Below are 25578 nucleotides of genomic sequence, written 5' to 3' on the forward strand. Positions count from 1 at the left end.
AGTGTTGGAGTAGTGGTACTATAAACAGTGTGCTCAGTATCAATCTTTGCTGTTAAACTTCATTGTAAATAATTTAGTTCCATTATATGTTACTGATAACACATCTAAAATATCATCAAAAACGACAAAATCAAAAGGGTCACTGGAGTAAGCCTCTTCTGGGTACTTGGACACTATAAATTGTAAGGGAACTTTAAGGCAGATAGACTTGTTGGTGGGACATGGGAATAGAATATAAAATGCTATTGACACAGGAGTCAATTATCGCTTGATATCCAGAGCGATTTCGCTAAGAATCAATGAAGAAAGTACCAAAAAGATTATAAGGATCACGAAATATTGAATCCAGAAAACTATTGGAGTAATCACTGGACATTGTACTGTGTGCAAAAAACTTCAGAAAGGGGGAATGAAAATAGACAATTATTGCTAAGAGTGTAAAAGAAAAGAAGAGATGATCGAGCATCTACTCTGCTGGCGCCCTACATTGTGGGAAAAATTATGTCCAATGCTGGGTGACGACATAATAGATTGTCTCGAAAAAATAGCAAAATTCGAAATGGAAAAAGTAGAAAACTTCATTTTGGGTTTGAAATGCTTAAAAATGAGCTATAGAACGGGTGGTTAGCTAATTAAATGAATTTACAAATCGTCTAAAATAAACGCCTCCCAGTGAACCATCAACAATCTACTAGGGTATTTTATTTGAATTTGTAAGGAGAAAAAATTAAACAATGTGTATCTCAATAAAAGGAGAATTATTCAGGAATAATTAAAATTATTGGGTTATTATAAAACCTTTGATATAATATTTGGCTGAATAGGTTTAGATACCTTATTCATTAAGAATAGTAGTATCCATTTCTTGGTATATCGTTTGATTACTTTTCTACTTAACATCGAAATATACAATAAGGAAAGGGCTTTTATTAAGGATGTGGCTGTACTTAACGGATATTATAAGGAAATTGTGGATAATTTAATCATCCGTCATAGAATTAAAAAATCTTTCCGTGAAACATTCCTTTGTCCAGACTCAAAATGAAAAACAGGGAAAGGCTGCTCTTGGAACTTCCAATTCTGTTTATACAAAAGGACTGGAAAACATTTCTTACAAAGTGGGTTGGAAATTTGTATATAAATCCAACAATACATTTTCAGGTAATATTAAAGATAGAATACTAGATTTGGAAAAGGGTGGTCTTACGACATCAGCTGTTATGATTGTGAGAAGAAGTATGTTGGGCAAACTAAGAGGTCTTATAATGTCCAGTTTTAGGAGCACCTAGCTCATTTGGAATATGGACGTACAGAAAAATCGGGTATTGTCGAGCATGATGTTAATCATAATTATGGAATAAATATATTTAAGGTAGAATTATTGAAGAATGTACCTAAATATAAAATTTGGATGTATTTGAAAGTACTCAGATTGTTATATCTAAGAATAATTTAAATAGGGAAGCTAATTCTGTAGTTAATTTATAAGTTTTGGGAGGAGGTTCATTTGTAGGAAAATTTAGTATGAATATATGAAAGTCAAGCTTTCTTTACAACTATAATACTACTTCAAAGATGTGAACCACGACGTTAGCGTTAGTAAGACATAATAAGGCGATAGAAATTCTGAAAAAGTCATGTATATATGTTAAAGATTTACGCCTTATAGTTTAATCTCTAGTAGCATGAGATCGCTAGCGTTAGTTTAGATCACTAAAGTTCTTCTGATGTTGAAATACGAGGAGGAGTAAGACAATGATGTATTCTATCTCCATTGTGCTATTATATGGTGCAGATGCATGGACGCTCTCAGAAAATCTGCTCAAACGTTTAGTTTGAGCAGTGCGATGTGATATTATCGCTGTATTTTAAAGATAATTTGGGTAAATAGAGTTATATACATGAACAACATTAGAAATAGTTAATACTATAAATCGACGTAAATAAGAATACTTTTGTAGTGTGGCACAACTTGCTAAAGTACGATGATGGGAGCTAGCAATCGATAACGGTCACAACACGTGAAGATGAAGAGGTAAGTCAAGTTAATAAGATTTAATTTACCTTTTCTGAAGATGATAACTTGATGATCGAAACGCCCGTGAAACAGGGAAATTGTTTAATCTTTCATCACCTTTCTGACTACCTAGTTCGAAAACTTATTCATAAGGGACAAGTTCATGCTGACGTTTGTCGCTGGATTCGAGCGTTAACTGCAGTACGTGGTACTAAGTAGATAGAACGCTATCTGAAAGAGATCTAGTGTTAAATGTAAAGAGTCTCTAGCGTCAAAAGCAAGAAAGCAAAACAAATAAATAGCAATCAGTTCGATCAGCAATTCTCTTGATTTAAGGTTTCTTTCGATAAATTATAATTAACATTATTTTTTGTACTACACGTAATTATTCAAACTGATTTAGGTTAAAAAAGAGATTTTTAGCTTTAACACTTAACGCTCTTTACATTTGGTACTGTATCTATTTCAGATCGTATTTTAACCTACTTCTTTTTTCATATGACTGCAATTGACGTTTGCATCCTGTGTGAAGCGTCAGCCTGAAACCCTAAACAAATTTAAAATTTGAAGCGTCAGTTTTAAAGTCGTTGAATAAAATATGGATTTTATTTTTTATTTTATGCAATGGAACAAAATATTACGTAAGAAAAGCATTCCATTTTATTTTTTTTATTTTTACGTTTTTATAGCCAAATGACATCATTCATATTTCTGATAATCCAGAATCTGAAGCAAAGCAAATACAAATTGTTCATTTGTGATCAAACGTTGGATTGAATGCAACAAAATATATATAAAGAGCCACCAGTTTTTTTTACTCTTATTTTTATTTTAAGGGCAATTAATCAGCGTCTCGTAAATTTCAAATTAGGATAACCCAGAATCTGAAACCCGTTTTCAAAGCTATAAAATCGATGGTTAACTCATATTTGTATCAATGAAACCAAACGAAAATGTTGTAGAGGAGTATTAACGAAAGCATGAGTAGACCGTTTCATCAAACCGTAATCGGAAAAAGGAAGACAGAGGCCGGAAAAGCTTTTACGAGCTCTGATGTCCAAATGTTGAAATATAAGTAGAATGCATTAGTCAATTCCTCGGTATTTTGTGTATCATGCTGATTATGTGTTTACTTTCTGTTGTCTATATTACATAATAGTTTTATAATTGAAATAAGACGGTGCTAGGTAAAATGAAAACAGCAACTAGACTCATATTTCGCATTAATTTGAAACCTGAGTTGTGTAAAACAATAAAGACATAATTTCTGGCAAAATCATTATAAGAATGGATAGATGCACAAATAAAGAAATGAGGTATGTTAATAAAATGCAGTGAATCATAAAATCAAAAACTAAGTCAAATTTGAATCATTCCCTTAGTTTACAATTCACTAACTTTGGATCCATGACCCTGAGAAAAACTTTTCTTTATTTGAATGACTTGTATCTGTCCGTTGTAGCGAAAAATTTGCTTGAATGAAAAGTGCTTTGTTGTAATGAAGTTTTTTTTTTAAATCAATAAGAGAGTGCAGAGAACCTTAACTAGTGGACACAAACCCTCACTAATATATAATAGAAAATACTAGAGAGAAAGAAAAAAGAGAGGGAGATAGATAAGTAGAAAACCAGGAGAATGAACTATATACATATATCATACTTACTTCTAAGTCTTCCTCTGATTCATGACTTTTCCTCCTTCCTCCTTTTTTGTATTCTTCTAAAAGGTAATAGGCAGCTTTTGAGTGGTCATAAAGACTCATAGGTTTAGAAACATCTTTTTCTTTATAAGGTTTGACATAATTAATACCTCCTGGATGGTTATTTAAAAATTCGTATATATTATAAGACTGTTTGTTATATTTTACGTCAAAGTTCCCATCTTTATTCATTTTTTATCTGGAACAAAAATTTTGGAAGTTATTAAAAAGTTATCTCAATTTCTCTATGCTCAAGTTGTTGTAATTATATATTGAAACATAAATTGATTTGAGAGGTACTTCGCATCCTGTGAAGCACTTAAACCATGCATAAATCGTTTATAAAAGATGTGCTCCTAGGACGGTTTTAGAAGACAACGTGAACATCGCAGAGGAGATATCACCTGGAATACTAAGGCCAAATACTTGGGAATCATCCTGGACCAAGTACTGCTGCTGAAGAACCACGTAGTGGACAAAATAAGATATGAGTACTGGGAGGATTCATCGAAAGAAAGTCCAAACTGCAGCTGAAGACCATGCTTCATTTTATCAAGGCTACTCTTATTCTGATTATGTTGTACATATCTATAGTGTAGTGCTGCATCACGACTAACTCTTGAGAACTCCAAAACTAAGAAGAACAAGGATAGTAAAGATGAGGATTACCAATCTAAATGGATCGACAAGATCCCGAGTAGAGACAGCTTTATCTCTCCAAGGTTTTTCGACATGGTTTAGTAAATTGTTTGAAATAATCTCCAATAAAAGAATAAACGTTTTTATATAAGTACCTATGAGAATTTGATAGGGATAATTAAGATATTTCAACAAATATTTCCTTCAAAAGTATGAAAATGATTAGCATCATTGAAAAACGTATATCTTCCTGAGACGTAATACATTTTTTATCAATTAAGTCACGTGCTAAACGGATTGACTTCACAAAATGGTGAATAACTCCACGTAAAGTATTTTGATCGTTTTTACATTTTGACACGTTCGAGTATTTCAAAATGGTATCTTTAAATTTTCAAAATTTGCTTTGAATTTGCATCTTAATCGTCAGTCTTTTGAATGGGAGATTTTGAAGGCTTACATAACCTCTTCTATAAATAGCTCGAACAAATTTGTTTGATTTTCATTTGGTTTCAAATGAAGCATTTAATTCATTTCTTAACATTTTAGTAGCTCTATTTCAAAAAAATATCTGCTGTTTTTTCTACAGTTGCTGGCAACGAAGATATAGGTGTCCAATCTTTTAGTCAATCATTTGAACAATTTGTTTCGGAATACGGAAAAAGATATATCCTCAAATTAATTTTTTGCTAAATAACTACACGTTATGTTTATATTATCTGATCAAATAGGTCTCTAACGGCTAGAACATGTTACCAACGTTGGATATTTGTTGATATCTCAACTTGTATCTGGATACATGTTGTGAACAATTTTGGACAACCACACCAAGATAAGATTTGTTCAAAAAATTGAGGAGACTGTTGCTGATGCAGCCTGTGCCGCATTCATAGTTATGGCTGTAAAAGATGAGAAGAGAAAGTGATGGCAAAGAGATTTTTTGAAACACGGAACATATTATGGCGATGACTTGATGTTTGAGTTACTTTTAAACGATGATAATTTGTTTATTCATATTCTGATATGAATTACATATGAAAATAATAATCTTTCTTATATAAGTAAGTGGATGTTGCTAACATGTGATTCGGCGAACAGACTGAGCATTTTGAATGGGATACAAGCAATAGTCAACAAATCTGTTTGATACCAAACCGCTCGATGTTACCGTGATAACCGTCAACTTTTGCGAGTTATTGGGATAAATGTTATTAACAATTTTGGCAACATGTAGCCAAAAGTATGGATCCTGGTCTGCACTAGAGTTCACAAACCAGTATATTTGAATTTAGCCCGTTACCTATACATATTAGTAAAAAGAGTGAATTTTGATTTTAAAATCACCTGTTATCTGTTAAGGAGTACGAAAAACCTTGAAATATTACTTAATATTGTTTATATTCTAAATGATTATATATACACATTTTATAACGTGTTATATACCGGTATTTAAATAGCGTAAACCGTAAGACTTGATAACGATATGACTAATATTAGATTATTTGGAGTATAGATTACAGCAAAATGTATACGAATATCACAGTGACTATGTCATCGTGTCTTTTAAGTAGTTTTAATAGAAAATTTGTGCTACTTTATCAGCGGCGCCAAACTCAAATACAAATAACACCAATTATTTTTGATATTTATTAGTGAAACACTGAATAAAATTTATTTTTTCAACGAAGTTAGCTTTGAGGTTGTAGCATTCCATTCGGCTTGTTACGTTTTTCCTCAAACATTTTGAATATTTGTTTGTTCACGTATTGTGGCACGTTTGGAAGAAGTTAATTTGTTATCGGCCTCCCACTCCATTCGAAAAATTCAATCAAACTCCAGTTTCCTTACTAAATCGTCCTCTACCTATCAACACTCAAGTATTCAAATCAAACTAAATTTGAGTACATTTGTGGTGATATTATTCTTTATATTCGTTGGTAACTTTTCCAAATATCTTTTCAATTTGCTTGAAACAAAAGAAAATTAATCAAGATAACTGGAATTTTTTTGTGGGCACTATAATAAAAAAGTAAAGTTAAAAAGATATTTGAAAAACTTACCAGCGACTATAAAGAATAATATCACCATAAATTTACTAACATTTTCTTTGATTTAAATACTTGAGTGTAGATAGGTAGAGAACGATTTAGCAACGAAACTGGAGAATAAATAAATTAGAAGTAACTACCGTGCCACAGTAAATGAACAAAGGAATATCCAAAAACGCCATGGCGTGTTACAAGGAGGATATCTTTTGATACAGAGTATAACGCAATCTTATCCCTTTTATAAGCATCAAATTTATTCATAGCGGCTGTACATTAATTGCGTCACATAAAGAGTCTAATAATCGATTTTGAATAATTTATTTGAAATATGTAGATGCATCAGATTTGTATTGTTTGTTAAAGTTAGTTAAAAAAAGTGAAATAAAAAACAAAGAAATCCTTTCTTGCAAGATATTGAGCCGAGCAATGGGAATGTAAATTATTAGGAATTCAATTCCGTTATTATTGCCTTCTGGGAAAACGTTTTTTTAAGCAAGAATTGGCGAAATTATTTCTAAATGTCAATAGGGAAACTTATTACTAGATTTTAAGTTTTACTTTAATTTCAAGTAATTTACGTAATTTTCTCTTGAGATCGACAAGGACCTTATTACATTACAATTACAAATAACGTGTTTATAAACAGAGTTGAAAATTTTTATGCATGTATGAAAGAATAGATAAAAATCTAATAATCAGAACTATTAGCCCTGAATGTAGTAACACTATATAAGAGCTATAGGGAATATAATTTTCTTCTCCAATACTCCATAATTGTAATCTACCAATAACTATTATGGAAACAATAAATTGAATTGAAATAAATAATTGGAAAATATTGTATGACATACTTTCCGCGACATTGATAAACACATAAACAAACATTTTATTTACATGGAAATATCATTTAGATGATTTATTCGCTTTACATAGTATATATCATCAGCAAACGATCCTGAAAAAGGATTATAAATTTATCGATTCGGGAGGTACCACCGGGAGTGTATACTGTGTGTAAACTGTAATTAATTTGTCTGAAATGGTTTGAATTGGATTGGACAAGTTACATTATTAGAAATGTTCCATATTTCCAACTACAACAGAAATCTTTTTCTCAGTTATATTTTTTGAGTAATACCTTTATGAATATTTTTACCTAAATATGCACATTTCAATAAATTAAATTCAATTAAACGGAACATATTTTATTACATTCTTCACGTGACATAAACACATGTGTTGTTTATACAGAAATACTATTAAAATTGATTTATATGCTTTTTATGGTATAGATTATCACTAAATGAACCTGAAGTGATATAGATTTATCGATGTAATACATATGACCAGGAATGTATACTGTTTGTAAATTCTAACTAATTTGTCTAGGAGAAGGCGGACTTTACGCTAACTGGGTGATTCCGTTCTAACTGTGATTTTTTGTATTCAAAATTTCAAGATTTTAAAATTTAACTTTTCTAACTTTTTTATGCATATTATTCATCTATTTTACTGTAAAAATAAAACTCTAAGAGGAATTTACTACAACTTCAAAGTATCACGAGCAAGACACAAATGTCGGATTTTGAGTTCCACGGTACTGACTCATTTATCCACGGTACTGACACGGTAACTTAAGATATTAAACAACAAGTGCATCAATTTTCCTCAGTTTGATCATAAACATTAGAATTTATAAGGTAATTAGTTTAAATCATTTGTTACGACAAAAAAAATTAATAATTTATCGGTAAATTCTAGGAATGGACATGACACGGTACTGACATGGTAACTTAAGATATTAAACAACAAGTGCATCAATTTTCCTCAGTTTGATCATAAACATTAGAATTTATAAGGTAATTAGTTTAAATCATTTGTTACGACAAAAAAAATTAATAATTTATCGGTAAATTCTAGGAATGGACATGACACGGTACTGACATTCAAGTGATGTAGTATAAGTTTTCTTTAAGTGGCAAGTTATATTGTATAAAAATAATGTTTAAATATCTTAAGAATTATTCAATTAACACAAAATTTTTATTAATTGATTATTAATTAATGACTAGTACAAAAAAACAATACAGGACATTGAATATCACAGTTAGAACGGAATCACCCAACTATCTATCTTCTGGATAATTCCGAATATCAGAAAATTGACAATTCGCAAGAATAACTGAAATATTTTCCTTGTTATTATTTCTGAATAATTTTTTTTAAATTTCAATCTGTAGATTAACTAATTCAATTTAAAACTAGATATTGCATTAACGGTTTCTAATGGAATTGATTTTGATCCTTCTGCCCCTGCCACTTGGTGACCGTATCAATAAATGAGACTTTATTCTAAATCGGTTGCTGACAAAAAATAATTGTTCGTATTCAAATTCACCCAGTTGATAATATTACTTATACTATCTGGCAAAAAATATCACACAAACGAAAATGCCCAAAATGTAAACTACATAAAACAGTTGCGTGCATTCTTCTTAATATTAATACCTATTAATACTGTTTTTTTTTCTAAGACACCACATAAATTCCCATTTCTGAATATATAGTAAATCTTCAAAGCTATTAGATAAAAGCTTTCGTTATTCATATGGGCTCGATGTGAATACCTGCCAGAGGAATAGAAAAAAGGGCACGGCCTAATGGTATAATCTAGATTCCTGATATTAGAAATAGAAAAAGAAGCAAGGTCATATAAGTCACAATGAAAATAAAGTTTTAGTTTATAGAGGATGTTCCAGGACTTGATGCAAAAAAATAATGCCGCGGCATAAAAAATTCGTTTCTGGGTTATACGCTTAAAAGTTACGAAATAGGAACTTATATTTGAGTATATTTTCTAAATTAAATATTTGAACATTATCAATTTTTAATGGAATGTGTTTGACGGAGTAAATAATTCTACACTACTATCTCAAGGACAGGAGTGGATCATGCCCAATGGTTAACAATCCGTAACTTTTCTGCATACTGTCGAACATCGTATTATTTACATAAGGAAAAAATTGAAATGTAGAAAAATTTAGTTGGTTAGCCCATAACTTATCAAATGAAAACAAAAAAATGTTCGAAGTGGGCACCTTGCACTTCTACACACTTCTGGAGTATAAGTAGGATATTTCTTTGAGCTTGGAAGGGAATTCCAAGATTCTGCCTTAAAGCATCACAATGGAAGTTTATTCTATCGATCATTTCGTTCCTTGTATTTACTGGTGTTGCATATATCAAGCTCTTAAGATATTCCCAAAAAAACGAATCCATTGCATTAAATTCAGGGAAACGTAGTGTAATGTTATTAAGAAGATTTTTTATATTAATTACGAAGGGTTTTTTTATGTGACAGTATTATTTTCACATCATCTACTCACTCCCGACCGTTTTGTTCCGGAGCACCCTGTGTACAGAGCGCGGCGAAATAAATTCGTTCTTTTGCCAACAATTTATTCTAGATGAAAATTCTGAAAAAGGTCGATTTTTGAACAGTGAGCCAGTGAGTCAGTTTTGAGCCGGTGAATAAATTGTTGAATCGCAATATGTGTCTTAATACCTCATTTTAAAGGTCTTTCAAGAATGTATTCAGCAGTATCATACAATTTTCACGTATTCTTGAGCATTTAGACGTCCTGTGATTTGAATAATTTTCACATGAACATTTTTTCTAAATTTTTTCTCAATTTTATTGAGTTATCTAAAATAATGAACTCCAACAGCTTTATTTTATTAAACGATCTATTTCAGGATTTTTGTAAGAAATAAATTGCTTGAAAAATAATGAATTTATTCTAGAGTTTATTCGCGATCTGTATAATCTAGTCCTCAAGTTCAAATCGGTGTTAATCGATTACTAAAACTATAAAGTTAGCTCATTGGATCCGGACTAATGGCTAGATCATTTTGCGAGAAAAGTTAATAAGCCCATAAAAAATTTCAAAATTGTTTGGTTTATCGTTTATAGTATAGATAATTTTTGAATTTTTAAAAAAAGATTCTTGAAGAGGAGAAAAATAGTTTTGATTTCCAGAACTGTACGTCAATTGTTTATAATTTTAAATCAACCCATTAACGCCTGTTGTCTTTTTTTTTAAAATAGTTGGTTTTTTGTACTTTTTCAAATTATCACCTCAAGAAAATTTGAATTCCGAGTTTTTTGTTTCATTTTCCTAACTCTTTGAAATACAGGATGTTACCTTTTGGTAACGCTAAGCGCCTTGACTACCTCCTTGTTGATATTTATCAAAAAATATGTATTAATAATTCTTAAATCTTGTTTTTTGATTTTAGACCATAATACCACCATCATCTTCGTTGCCTCAATCTTTATCTTAACCAAAACATATTCATACAACAGGAGCTATAACAAAACACTTTCTAAAGGTGTTTTATTGTTTCTAACGAAATTTTTTATGAGCTAAATTTTTTACGCAGAATGATCTAGATATCATTCCGGACTGAATGAACCAATCCAAATAATTTGACACCGATTTGAACTCAAAGACTAGATTAATATATTTTTATCAATTGGTTGGTAACCCATCATACTCAGAGTATTTTGAATCCCAAGAGAGGCACTTAAGTTTCGACTTGTGATGTAGAGGTATTAACTGGTGGTGTGTCCAACTATTTCAATTACACCGAGAAGAAGTTTGGCGGAGTAAAATAAAACGAAATGAAATATTAAAACATATTTACGATGCTCAGCTTCGTATTATTTTTTAATGTTTTCTGTCATGAAAGTCCTTCCACTAATCTTTTCCCAGTTGAAGCTTTGTCTCACGCTTTTTTTATATTCTCTCATTTGTCTGTCGTCTTAAATAGTCAACCCAATGCACTGCAGAAATATCTTTTCTTCTTATAGATATTAAATTTCTTTTTGTTTTCGTGTCTATAAAAGGTCCGTCAATTTTTCATAGGATGCTTTTCAACTATTTAAAGACATTTCTTAGCTTTTACGGTTAAATCCATGATCCACAATCATACACAATAACTTCTCATATGACTTATGTATAGATGACGTTTTTCTTGTTTGATTCCTCTTGTTCCTGATTCCTCAAAGTTCTAAGCGCTTTATGTTCAGAATGTTTCTAAATATTACAAAAACTATTCAACTAATTCGAAGATTTGATATGCCAGAACAATTCTTCTCCTCATTGACGATTATTAAATTACGTCTAATAGTTTACATCCGCAAGGAACTAAAGTCGACATATGCCAGTGCTGCTATTTGATATTGATAATTATCCAGCAGATGTTCTATTGCCATTCTCATTTCCGATTTCAACGAAATTTGATAACCTACGGATTGAAATACTTGTTTGAGATTCTAAATTGGAAGTGAGGATACATCTACCAAGCGATTGATAGTCGCATGTATACTTGTGCACCAAATGGTAGCGCTGGCTGGATATGTCTTCGGATTACCTTGGATATATCATTGTTTTGAAAAGATCCAGCAATCTAAGATTCCATCTTTATTTAAAGGCATTAAGGTTTCTACTACTTTCACTTTTTAGCAGGCTGTCTGACAGAAAAGTATTTAAAATGACTTTTTTCAAAGATGTATGTATGTAGCTCTTCAATATTCTATAATCAAAATTAATGATTTTCATATGGTGGATTTACATAAGTTTGCATGTCAGTTCTATCGTAACATATTTTTTTATAGATATTGTAGAACAAATAAATATTTCCTGCCAACCTAGATTAGTAATCACACTCAATGTATATATTTGACCATTAGTAAATCGATAATACTTTTAGTATTGCATGAGTGAAGTTTGCCAGGATATCATGCCATACAAACATCGTTTTCTTTGTTAAGGGCCAGAATGACAACTGAACTAATAAAAAAATCAATACGCATTGAGGTGAACAGAAGACAACACACCTGAGTATAGAAGAAATCACTGTTTTTAAACAAAGCTTTATAAAATTTTGAGAAAGAGATTTTTATGAAACTACAACAAATTTAATCGTTAACAATAAACCCTCCCAGCTTGTAAATTTTTTTAAAGTAACTAAACTATTTGCAAGTAAAAAATATGGTAATTCTACTAGCGTTTTACAAGTAATTTATATCTTTATATATGCATACCCTCAGACAAAAACAATACCACAGATAAGATTACAAAAATTATGGGCATGCATGACGTCATATCGATAAAAGAATCTGAAATCGGTGCTTGTGACTAGTACAGCTTCTCAAAAATATTATTTTCTACGAATAGGCGCAGTCAACAAGTAATATGCATTACATGTCAAATCCGTATTAAATGAAGGAATATGGCTTTTCGGAAACTATGATCGGATTAACCCAATTATGATGTGAATGGTCGGAAAGTAATTCGGATCACGTTCACTGTCGTTTGGAAAATGAAAGAAACAATCGTGTTCTAACTATATGATATGCTTTCTACCTTTAGACAATAAACATAGTTACATTGATTATGAATTGTTACTTTAGCCGAGAAAGTGACAAAAAATCTGAAAGGACTGAAGTTCTGAACATGATTACGAACTTATCTCCGTTTTGGAGCCGGTCCTGCTTCGATATAGTGGAATTCTAAAATTCGCCTTTTTCGAAATACCCTGAATTCGTTTGATCTCTGTTTTTATAAAAGTTTGCTCACATTGTTTCTTTTGAATAATTTATTTGTTTTGTTACTTTATTTATCGAGATATTTTCAGAATTCTTTTGAGATATATAAGAAGTTTATGTAGCTTACTACAATATTAATAATAATAAAACGTTAGGTAATTTTTTTAAGCCATATACATCAAAAAATAAAATCAATCAAGTGAAAATTATTTAAACGTGTATAAAGGATTAAAGAGTAAATAACCATAGTAAAAGTATTATATGTCACCTATTATTTTAGTCTTTCTTAGAAATCTCATTAAGATTTACTCCATTTTTGATAAAAATTGTTTTTCATTTGTTTCCTAATGGGATTGAATCTACCAACCTTATGTTATAAGCCTAGTTAACGAACCATTGAGATATCGAAGCTATTTTATCTCATTCAGCAATATATACGGTTTATTTTACAAAAAATCATTATAAAATTTGTGAGATCAAAATAATTTGATGCAAAATGCAAAAAACCCATGCCTATTTTACTGAGAAGCGACGACCTGGTCATGCGACTGTCAACGTATTCTATAAATGAGATTGCTTCTTGTAGAGCCATTTATCAATGAAATTTTAAAATGTGATACGAAATTTTTATAAGAAAATATTTCATATAAAGTTAAGTTAATTAATTCAAGCGATATTATTGGATTTATTACCAATTATTTTATTATCAATTATTGTTATCAATAGCAGGAAAATATTAAAAATTTCAAGTCATAGGTTTGATTGAAAGTTAAATTAAAGTAAATTAAATAAAGTATGCTTCATAAAATACATTATCCTGTTCATTCATAACATACAAAAAGAATTTAAGAAGTCATTGGATATTAAAAATTGATGTTTTGAGAAACTTTGCGACAAACCTGTATTCATCAATTAACAGAATTTGTCCCAGTTACATTTTAGTCTTTTTTATTTATTCACTAGTTGATTAACTCAATTCATAACTTTGTAAAATGTTATCTATTGAGCAAAAAATATAAATAAATAAAGTGGTTTCAATAAACTGACTACTGTACTCGTTGGATGCCAAGACTATTAAGAACACACTAAGCGTGTATATGCTCCCTTAAATATTAATCCTATTGTATACAAAAGCTATAATTAATTATATTTGTGGTCGTTAGAGTCACATCAATATAAAATGAAAGTAAGTAATTTTAAAAGTTAATGGAACTTCAAGTGTCTAAGGAATATATTCAATATTTTTTTTATTGATTCAAAGCTTGAAAATAGTCCTAATTCATACAATTAAGTGATGTGATTCTCTCACTTTTTTTGTATTCGATTAATTAATTTCTTCCATGTCTGATAATATTTGAGGTCGAAACAATTTGGAAATATTAACTTTATTGGATAAATTATTGAATATATATCTGAATATGATGAATTATGTATCGAGAAAAACATTAGTGGAATTAAAGAAATGTTATATTCAAATGGAGGAGCATAATTATTAGAGTTTTTTCCTTACATGGCCTTATTCAATTTAAATTGTCATGAATGTTAAAAGTTCATTTTATTGTTAATAAAATTAATGCGATTTCCTTCGTTCTGTAGTACCGTCTATTTGAATGGTTTTTTGTCCCAGTTCACGTTTTATATTTTAATTTCATACTTTTATCCTTTCGTTGCTTTAAGGCAGTTTGACATGATCCAAGACAATACTTGCAATATTATCGATTTGATGGTATCCATTTTTTGCGTGCAACTCAGGACGCGGTATCAGATCATATATTGTTAAAAAACAAAGGAACAAAACTTTAGAATTTAGTAAAACATGATGTAGGGGCATTAAAGGATGAAAGTGTGGCGAAGAAATTTGGAAACGCAATGAGCAAAAATCTGAAAACCAAACAGACGGAGATTGAGAAAACAATGAGAAACAAAGAACCCAAGCAAGATAGAGAAGAACGAATTAAAACAGGAATACGGACAGGAACGGAAGAAAGCAAAAAAATGTGCAGAGACAGAGAGAAAACGAAATCAACTGGAAGACAATTTAAGAACATTATGTAATAAAAGACATTAGACATTTTTATCAGGAGGCAAAAAAGAAGTAAGATCAGATAGACATATTACAAAGGCAAAGACGGCTCACTCATGAGGGAAAAGGAGCAAAAATAGATAGGTGGAGGGAATATTTCAATGAACAGCTGGATCATGAAACATGAGGAACGAGGAAGATGATTTTGAAGAAGAGGAAACAACGAATAAACCAGGCTTGGATAGTGGAAACACCATCGAAATCAGAACAAAAGGAAGAATAAATAATAAGAAGAATGGCAAAATGCTGGTAGGAATGGGATTTCAATAGAGGTGATAGAGTATTGTGGAGAGCCCTTGATGGAGCGAATATATGATTTGAATAAACTTAGATTTACCAGGTCCATAAGAAGGGGGATGTGACAGATTGCGTGTTTGTTGGATGTCGTATACAAAGTCTTAGCTACAATCATACAAATCATATGAAGCCTATAAGACCAAGTGAGCAGTTTTATATATATATATATATATATATATATATATATATATATATATATATGTATATATATATATATATTTTTTTTAAATTTCTTGTGCCTTTTGATATGTTTATGTTTCTAAATCTTATTGATTTCAGGTCTCTTATGTTTCAAAATTAGTTTTTTTAATAATTTTTAAAAGATAGATAACATTGACTTTTCGACTTTTCTTCAAGTCTTTATCAAAATGGGATATTAACACTGACAATTTGCGTATTTATATTGATCATAGCGCACCTTCATCATGAACCTCGAAATATGAATCTAATCAAACTACAATTTCGTTCTAATAAGAAAAATTCATTTTTCCCTATTCCTACATCTCAAATATATAGTCAATTAAATTATTTTTAGTTTTATTAGAATTTACAAAATAGAGCTATAAATTTTACTTAAATTATTTAGGTCTTTTTTATCATTCATAGCTTTTTCGTTCTTATGAATTTCTAAAAATTCTTTTTCGTGTATTCCCTTTCAATAATTTTTGAATCTTTATAATTAAATTTTTGTTTTATTTTGATATTACATGGTTCGTTAATGCAGTAATATTTTTCATCGTATTGATGACCTCTTAGTCTATTTTCTAAGCACTGAGAAGTCTGCCCTATGTAGACAGCATCACAATTAGTGTAAGGCACTTGATATATAATATTACTTTTTTTGGTTTTTGGTGCTTTAGATTTTAATTTAGTGAAATATTTGGATAATGTATTATGTCCTTTATGACTTATAATAATATCATCAATATAAATACGCAAATTGTCAGTGTCAATATCATATTTTGATAAAGAAAAGTCGAAACGTTAATTTTATCTATCCTCCAAAAATTATAAAAAAAACTAATTTGGAAACAGATGAAATTTGAAATTAAGAAGATTTAGAAACATAAATATACTAATAATAATACTAATATTTTTTTTAAATGAAGTTTTAGTCAAGATGGAGGATGATAACCTTCCTCTAATTCGTGCCAACTCAGAACTGACTCGAAGACAATTTATTTTCACTGTTCATAGCAGAATACAACCTATTTCTTACGTATATATAAGAAGAAGGATTGCTTAGAATTATTAATAAGAAAAACCTATTTTTAGAGGCTGAAAGTGTCCAAAAATATTCTTGAAAGTAAAAATTGCGATAATGTAGTGCCATGGCACGGCGGCATCGCCACCGATTCCTATCATATTGGAAAGTATACTTCGTGTGTTTTTTCACTTTCAACACAAAGCTTTCATTAGTACAATTAAAATTCCATATCAATATAATCAGATATTTGTACCACCCTAAATTGATGGAATTGTTGACTTTTATTATAGAACTGACAATTTTGTGAGCAACAGTCAAAAGAATATATACAATGAGAAATGTGAATCTTAACTAAAATAATTTACAATACGGATGACACTTTCTTCTGATTATAAACTTTAATTCTTTTTAAGACTTTTGAGAGCTACTTAAATTGTCAATATTTTATCAAGATTTCACTACATTTTGGATAGTAAGATTATTTAAACGCTTTTACTCGCCCATATTGCGCTCTCGAGATTTTAATTGAGACATTTCCTGGTCGACGAGCTATTCAGATCATCCAATTTAAACCAACTAAACTTTTGTATATTCATATTTTGCTTTGGATTTATTTGGCTCTAAATTTAAGATGACGTAGCATTTACTAAATACTGTGGTATTTAGCACATCTGAACTTCATGATTACAGTCAATTTTAAATATTTTCTAGGACTAAGTAGTATTAATCTTAAATAAATAGTGAGTATTTGACAATAGACAACATAAATAACTTTACGTATCCATAAACATTATCAATTTATGATAATGGAGTTATTGGGAATGAAGAAATATCAGAGATAAAACTGAAGAATCGGAAATATCTCGAAAGAAAATATAGCTTCCCATCAAAGAACCAAAAATAATAAGAACAGTCTAGTATTCTGTATTCGCCTATAAATTATTTTTAATATGGCAACATACCTTTATCTGATTATATCCAATGATGGTAACCACTCACTTGAAACAAATAATTAACTAATATATTGGGGAGTTTTTGAAAAAATATTTATGCTAAATATGATCGTCGGAATTTTAATTTGAGTTATGAAACCTTTATCGTTATTCTAATTATATCCTAGAAGGAAGTCTAGGTGATATGGAAAAAATAACACATATACTAGGCAGTACAAAAACCAAGCAATCATTATAGTAAATGATTTGATTATAAGATAACAACGTTTATCGAGCCTTAGAACAAAAAAAATTCTAAGCTAACCTGATGACTTGAGTGCTATAAGATTCAATCCATTGATAAATTCTCCCAGCTTCCACTTGTTTCAAGGTAGTCATTATCGATGATAATCATCCATCCTTTCATTGAGTCAGCTGACTATTGTAGATAATAGTGATGAGTGATTTTTTATTTTATCTAGGTGGTGTATACTTCGAATTTTGATATTTTCTCTACAAATATTAATCCAAGATCCTCCTTGTTTGGGTACATACCAAAGTGCTTTGGTGCGCATACATTATAGTTGAGCTAAATCTTCTTTTCAACTATGTGCTTTTTCCACGTAATTCTTGTATCTACGTGTAGACGGAGGTAGTTTTGTACATCCTGCTCTGAGTATTTCCATATTGTCCAGTTTCATTGGTGGACAGACACTATTCCCTTCTTAGTGTTAATGTTGAAACTTGCTAGCATTTGAAATTATATTGAATACATTTTTGGCAGCAATTGACTGTCATTTTAGATTGGAGACTTTAACTAATCCATATTTAAGAAAGTTGAATTATTTAAATATTTATAAATAAATATACTGTTTTATTAATAAATTACTATTTCATATTGTCTTTTGGAGTAGCATCAAATCATAACTATGACTATTGCAACGAAGAATACCGCGGCAATAGAAACTTTTACATCGTGTTTAGTTTAATAACAAATAAATCAAATTATTTCAAATTAATTAACTTATTAATAATGTTTTAATTCAACGTCCGTGCAGTCAAATTTTGATGGTTTAATTTATATTTATAATTATATAAGAAAAAAATTATAATTTCACAATATACTTCTCATAGAAATTGGCAAATATTGAACAGCTAAATTTTTTAAATGTATGTTACTTCGTTAGAATTTGAATTTTCCGATTAATAAATTTCACTCCAGAAGCTTAACTATATTTGTTGAAAGACTTTTTATATATCTTGTGATTGTTACAAAATTCGTCAATGGAACAAATTTTCAATCAAATATTATTATCGAAAAGTGTCTTTATCGAATAAAAACATCTAGATCAAGTCTAGATAACTCAGATTATTGATATCAGATTCAGAAAATGAAATCCTATTGACTGCGCCAAATACAAAAGTTACGAAGAGAGTGAATTTGCGTCCTATGTTATTTGGTTAAAGTTTGTTACTTTTATCCTATCGAAGTAGAGATGAATCATGAAAAGGAAAAATGATCTCACACTGGCTCTAAGTAAAATGTTGAATATTATTGTTTTTTCAGTCAATTTTATTTTCCGGAAATGATGTAAATTATTAGGCTAATTTGTAAATATATTCTAGTAATTGGATAATAATATATGGAAATGACTTAGAAGTACATTAAAAGCAGAACTACGCAAGTATAATCGTTTAACTACTTTAATTATTGCATTAGTGATTAAAAACAGAGATTTTTATACTTATGTAATGTGTAATGAGCGCTTACAAGGTAGATTTAAAGAAATGAAGTGATAATATAATGTAGTTTTATTTATTTGATGTCAATTTTTATCCTTGGGTTGTGTAGGATTAGTTCAATCAAAATATAGAAAGAACTTTATTCAATAATCATTTGCAAAATGATTAATAATAAAATGAAGAGTTATCCATATTTTGTTATTCACTCACTACTGGTCTTTCACCTTTCCCTCGAGGAGTACAAAACGGGCAGGGCCGGCATAGCTCTGAATGATAGATGCATAATAAATTGTATGTAAAGTATCAAATAAATTGTGAATACGAATAATTGATATTCTACGTTTCCTCTATAACAAAGGATGTTGATGATGACAAAAAAAATCATTCAAATTAAAGTTAGTCTCAGTTACCCTATGAAAACTTCAAATCATTCAATCTTTTCAACACCAAAGGGAATTATGAGCGAAAAATTATTATATTTGCATACTAATTTTTGAAAAGTTTTAATAATTTTAATAATATGGAATTGCATCCAATTAATCAGTGATCTGATTATGGATTTCTTGGTAGTATGGCCAGTATGGAACACATTTGAAAACGATTGTTTATACAAGACAGGCGAGATTTTAAAGAAACAACACCAGTGGCGCTTAGAGAGCTTTACGCAAAAGTTGTTTGAAATTTTTTAAAGCATACATTATCATGTGCTAAGAAAATAATAAATATTCAGAAAATTGGGTAAATTGAGTAACTTTTCATTAATTTATTGTTTTATTGCAGTTCAATATACATATCTACAATACTTCACTTTTTCCTGAAGTACTGAGAAGAAGGAGCAAATACGAGGGTTGTCTCTTAAGTTTTTAAAATAAGTGAAACAAACGAACAAGATCGAAGCAAAGTGTTCGATTGCTTTTCGAAATATTTGCCCTTAAGGTTTATCCATTTTTGCGTACGCTCACACCAAATCTGATAACATGGATTTGATAGTCTTCAACAACTTACAGTACAAAAAATAGTCTTTATGCTAGAAATTGGAGAAAACTGATATTGAGATATTAATTCGATGTTTATTTTCTCACATCTAAATGTGCAAAAAATCGATTGTATTGTAGTAAGCGATATAATAAGAGTCATCTCTCTGTCTTAAGCATGTTACTCATATTAGTATTAGTATTAGTATTAGTATTAGTATTAGTATTAGTATTAGTATTAGTATTAGTATTAGTATTAGTATTAGTATTAGTATTAGTATTAGTATTAGTATTAGTATTAGTATTAGTATTAGTATTAGTATTAGTATTAGTATTAGTATTAGTATTAGTATTAGTATTAGTATTAGTATTAGTATTAGTATTAGTATTAGTATTAGTATTAGTATTAGTATTAGTATTAGTATTAGTATTAGTATTAGTATTAGTATTAGTATTAGTATTAGTATTAGTATTAGTATTAGTATTAGTATTAGTATTAGTATTAGTATTAGTATTAGTATTAGTATTAGTATTAGTATTAGTATTAGTATTAGTATTAGTATTAGTATTAGTATTAGTATTAGTATTAGTATTAGTATTAGTATTAGTATTAGTATTAGTATTAGTATTAGTATTAGTATTAGTATTAGTATTAGTATTAGTATTAGTATTAGTATTAATATTAGTATTAGTTTCTCGTTATGACAACCATGACAACAGTTTTCTCTGATGGTGCTTCATTATAAAAAATTATACGAAGCGATTCTATGGCCACACTGGTATCTGCCATATAATATGAGGTAGTTGAAGCACTGTTAAAATAAGCTATCACTCACACTTTTTCTACTCTTCCACTAGAGGGATAATGGATAAACCCTACAAAAAGTTAGAGCAATGTGTAATTGCATATTTGTGGGAATAGAGGGCGCGTTGTTACATTGACACCCTGTAAGTAAAATTAGTTTAGCGATATTCACAATCATATTTATTTTTGACAACGAAAATGATAACAATGTTGTGAATAATCAATAGCAGGTTATTGGCAAGGTCAGGACCAACAAGGAAGTTTATACAAATGATTTTACCTTGAGTTAAGACTTATCTTTATAATCTGGTGGCCTCAACGGTAACCTTGGAGGACTATGGTGGGTTATGTATCCAGAACTAACAAATATAACCTATTTTAATCTAATACTGTTTTATTTTTAAATTTGAGGTAACAACATGATTTAATAACAGTAATCCGTTACTAGATTTATTGTTGTGAGAGCAGAAATGTTATCGTTGATAAAAGTCAGAATCCAATGAACTTTGAAAACTAATACCAATACCTCAAAAATATCTTCCATCAGAAGTTGGTTGGCACATAATATTAAGTAGAATAGAGAAAAGGAGGTATTTTGAATTAGAGATTAGAGTAGCGTTGAAGAGAATTAATTTGGATTTATAAACTATTACGTTCTCGCTCGCGCTGACGCTCGACTAAGATTTCACGTTGGAACCTATTTATAAAGTTTTTGACCTTCCTTTGTCGACGGGGATTTAATTGGCTGGATCTATTTGGACTAAGTAGAAATGTGATTTCACAAAAAAATATTTTTCGTATTCACACATTTCATTTGCATGGTAGAAGAAAAACCTCGTCTCTGTTCCATTTGTTTCAAGTTTCAGCTTGTTTTAGATTTGTTAATGTGGTTTCTGTCCTAGTTATGATCGATGTGGTTATTGCTGCTGTGTATGCGTGGTCATATGACCTGTTTTCATTGACTAGGCGCTAGAACGCGAGCGTAGAACATAAAAGACAGCGTGGGCGTTTGTGTTTATAAATCACACTTCGTGATTTTTTCAATTTATATTGAATCCGAACGAAGGCGTCAGGGCGGGCGCGAGCTTAAATGTTTATAAATTAACCTTTATAACAGGTATGGGCAACCTTTGACATGCTGAGGGCCAAACTTTAGCGTGCAAAACGTTCGCGGACCGCGTTTAAAAGTACTTAGTGCATTTTAAAGGAGTGATAATATTTTTTTGCGATAGATATTAGACATGAAATAATACGACAATGTTATTATTGTATTTATTAAAATAACAAAATGAAATTTTAAAAAAGGGTACAACATTATAATTAAATAGTTACATTTGCAATTGTTACAAACTACAAAAGTTAAATACACTGAAATCAATGAGACACTTGAGCTTGAATTTGGGAAAATAATCCATCGATATTTGGATGAATTCCACAAAGACGTAAAGAATTTTCCAAATTATCGTCAGTCAGTCTTGTACGATGTGTTGATTTATTAACTTTCATCAATGAAAAGAACTGTTCGCATTTATAAGTACATACTACCAAACGCAGAAATCAATCTTCTTGCGAATTTTCTAAGCTGCGGAAAATTGTCTTCTTCTAGGTATTTTTTGTAGAAATCGCATAACTCTACGTCTTCAAATTTGGATTTTAGGAGTGAGTTTTCTTGAATCTCGATTAACTCCATTTGTAAGTGTATTGGAGCATTTTGTACATTACATTTTGTAGGAGTAGCAAATAAATTGAAACATTCTTCTATGTTTTTGAAGTCGCTAAATCTGTTCGAAAATTGTTCCGATAGTAACTTGAGTTCTTCAGCATATTGAGCATAAGCAATATTTTCATACGCAGAGAGCGTGTTGAAATGGTAACTGTTACCAGACTGCATCTGTGACTCCCACAAGCATAGTTTGATCTGAAACGCTTTCAAATGGTTGTACAAATCATTTACTAACTGTCCTTGTTTTTGAAGTTTCAAATTTAAATCATTCAAATAGCCTGTAAGATCGACCAGAAATGCTAAATCACATATCCATTTTGGGTCACTAAATTCAGATAGTGGCTTATCTTTTATTTTCATAAAGTCTGCTATCTCATTTCTAAGCTCGTAAAACCGTTTCAACATTTTTCCTTTGCTCATCCATCTGACTTCACAATAATATGTTACGTCGTTATATTCAGCTGATATTTCATCCAAAAACGTCTTGAACTGACGATGGTTAAGCCCTCGGGATCGAATAAAATTGATGGTTTTTACTACCACATTCATAACATTGTGGAGTCGAATGGACTTAGAACACAAGTTCTGTTGGTGGATAATGCAATGAAGGACTATCAAATCATCTTTTTGCACATTTAATTCTGTTGCTTTTTCATTCAAAATTCCGATGAAACCTTTTCGTAAGCCGACCATAGAAGGTGCACCATCAGTGCATACTCCAATTAGTTTTGTCCATGGCAGGCTAAAACTTGTGAATACCTTTTGAACTTCATTAAAAATATTCTCTCCCGTAGTGGTTGCTTTTAGCGGCTGTAAAGCTAGCAATTCCTCAGTAACAGTGAACTGCTTATCAATACCTCGAATAAATATAGCCAGTTGAGCTGTGTCAGACAAATCGGTGCTCTCGTCTAATGCTATGGAAAATGATTCAAAACCAGCCATACGGTCAGTCAATGTTGTTTTTATATCATTAGCCATCATTTCTATACGTCGAACAACAGTTCGTCTTGACAAACTAATTTTTTCAAATTCATTTTTCTTTTCAGGACACAAAACACCGCAAACTTCTAACATACACTCCTTGATAAATTCTCCTTCGGCAAATGGTTTTAATGCCTTTGCCAATTTTGAGCTAACTATAAAACTAGCTTTGTTTATGAAACATTTGTTGCTGTTTTTCAATATTTGCTCTAAGCTTCTGGATTTTGTCTGTTCTTAATTGTCCTGTCAGTGAGTGCTGTGTAGCATGCTTAGTTGAGTAATGCCTCTTTATGTTGAATTCTTTCATTACTGAAATGGATGCATTACAAAGCAAACAAATAGGCTTACCATTGTGCAAGATAAAAAAGAATTCTTCGGTCCATTTTTCTTGAAACTGGCGACCCTCTGTATCTACTTTTCGTTTCTTTCCACCAGACATCATTTTTTTTAATTTTTCATTCAATAAATTTAATAACAAACTATAGTTAGTAACCACTCAAGATGCACACAAATTCACAAAGCAAGTTGACGGCTCTAGCCGTTCGCTAGGATATCGCTTGTCGGTAGCTCAAATAGAACTGAACTAACTTTCGGGCCATCCACCCGCTTATATAGACAAAATGAAGGAATAATCTGGAATAAACTAGTTTAGAATAATCGAAAAGCAATAAATAAAATCTTTTGATGTGTAGCCCGTGAGGCGGCAAACTTCAAAGAATTTAATCGAGCAAGCCGAGTGGCGGTGATTATCAAAGAGTGAGGCAGCAAACAACGAAGGTTTTGATGTTTGCCGCCTCACCGTCACTCCCGTGAGTAAACTAAGGAAACACAAAGAAACTTGTGTAGGCTATGGGATTCATTAGTCTATTGATGACTCCACATTTTTATAGTCTATTCATATCATATCCGGTGCCGGATAAGATAAAAAGCACAAAAAAGTGTGTTCTTTTAAAGATATGTACTAGTACTAAGTATAAGTACTTAGTTTAGTGTAATATTTTTTTAATTGGGTTTTTCCAAAATGTCTCGCGGGCCGGATCATATCTTACACGGGGCCGGATCCGGCCCGCGGGCCGGTGGTTGCCCATATGTGCTTTAGAACCTCTGGTATAAAATGACAAAAATTAAGAGATTTAAAAATTGTTAATAATTATTATTCAGTATATCGTTTTCAGTTACTCATATCATGATTAAAGTGTAAGTACCTAATACTATTTTGCACCTATTGATTATCATTACGGAGTTTTTGAATAATTATACTATTTGACGTCTCGATATGTTGCGGTCTTTATCAAAATATTAAATTTTTATCTGCCTTCAAAAAATTATAAAAAAAAACTAATGTTGAATCGGAAGAGACCTAAGATCAGGACGATTTAAAAATATAGTGTTTTTGTAGTGGGAATGTGGCAAAATTATGTATAAAAGTATAACTCTATGGTTGGGGCTGAAACGGGTTGAAATTTTGAAAATACTCTTTGTTCCGTGGTCTCAATTAGCCTACCCCACGCAACGAATCACCCCTTTTGGATGGATTCCAAGGCCTTAGTCTGCCTACTCGCCTACTCCTTGAAATTTCACCGAAGAAAGGGGAAACTGAAACAAAATTGATTAAAATAGAAAAAAAAAATAATATGCTTACCATGGAGAGCATCGTGGACACTAACACTATCAATGCAGGAGTCATAGTATCCACGCTATTGCAGATAGTAAGCATATTACTTTTTTTTTCTATTTTAATCATTCTATATTTCTTTGCTTCAGTTTTTGATTTCCTCCGTGAAATTCCAAGGAATAGGGAGATTGCGGCCATGGAA

General features: G+C 30.5%; 1 protein-coding gene across 4 annotated transcripts in view; it reads right to left on the bottom strand.

The window, feature by feature from the left end:
- The window catches only part of LOC130901822 (uncharacterized), a 66583-nt gene that overhangs the window by 13370 nt on the left and 27635 nt on the right, over positions 1 to 25578 (bottom strand). For 3 of the 4 annotated variants that reach the window (XM_057813435.1, XM_057813436.1, XM_057813438.1), the window contains exon 2: positions 3681 to 3915. In XM_057813435.1, coding sequence (XP_057669418.1) covers positions 3681 to 3908 — 228 coding nt within the window. In that variant the 5' untranslated portion in view covers positions 3909 to 3915. Of the gene's footprint in view, positions 1 to 3680; positions 3916 to 17565; positions 17676 to 25578 lie in introns of those variants that run through there. The other variant, XM_057813437.1, reaches the window with a different exon arrangement.

The sequence above is a fragment of the Diorhabda carinulata genome, chromosome X (genome assembly GCF_026250575.1).
Source record: "Diorhabda carinulata isolate Delta chromosome X, icDioCari1.1, whole genome shotgun sequence".
Taxonomy (NCBI): Eukaryota; Metazoa; Arthropoda; class Insecta; order Coleoptera; family Chrysomelidae; genus Diorhabda; species Diorhabda carinulata.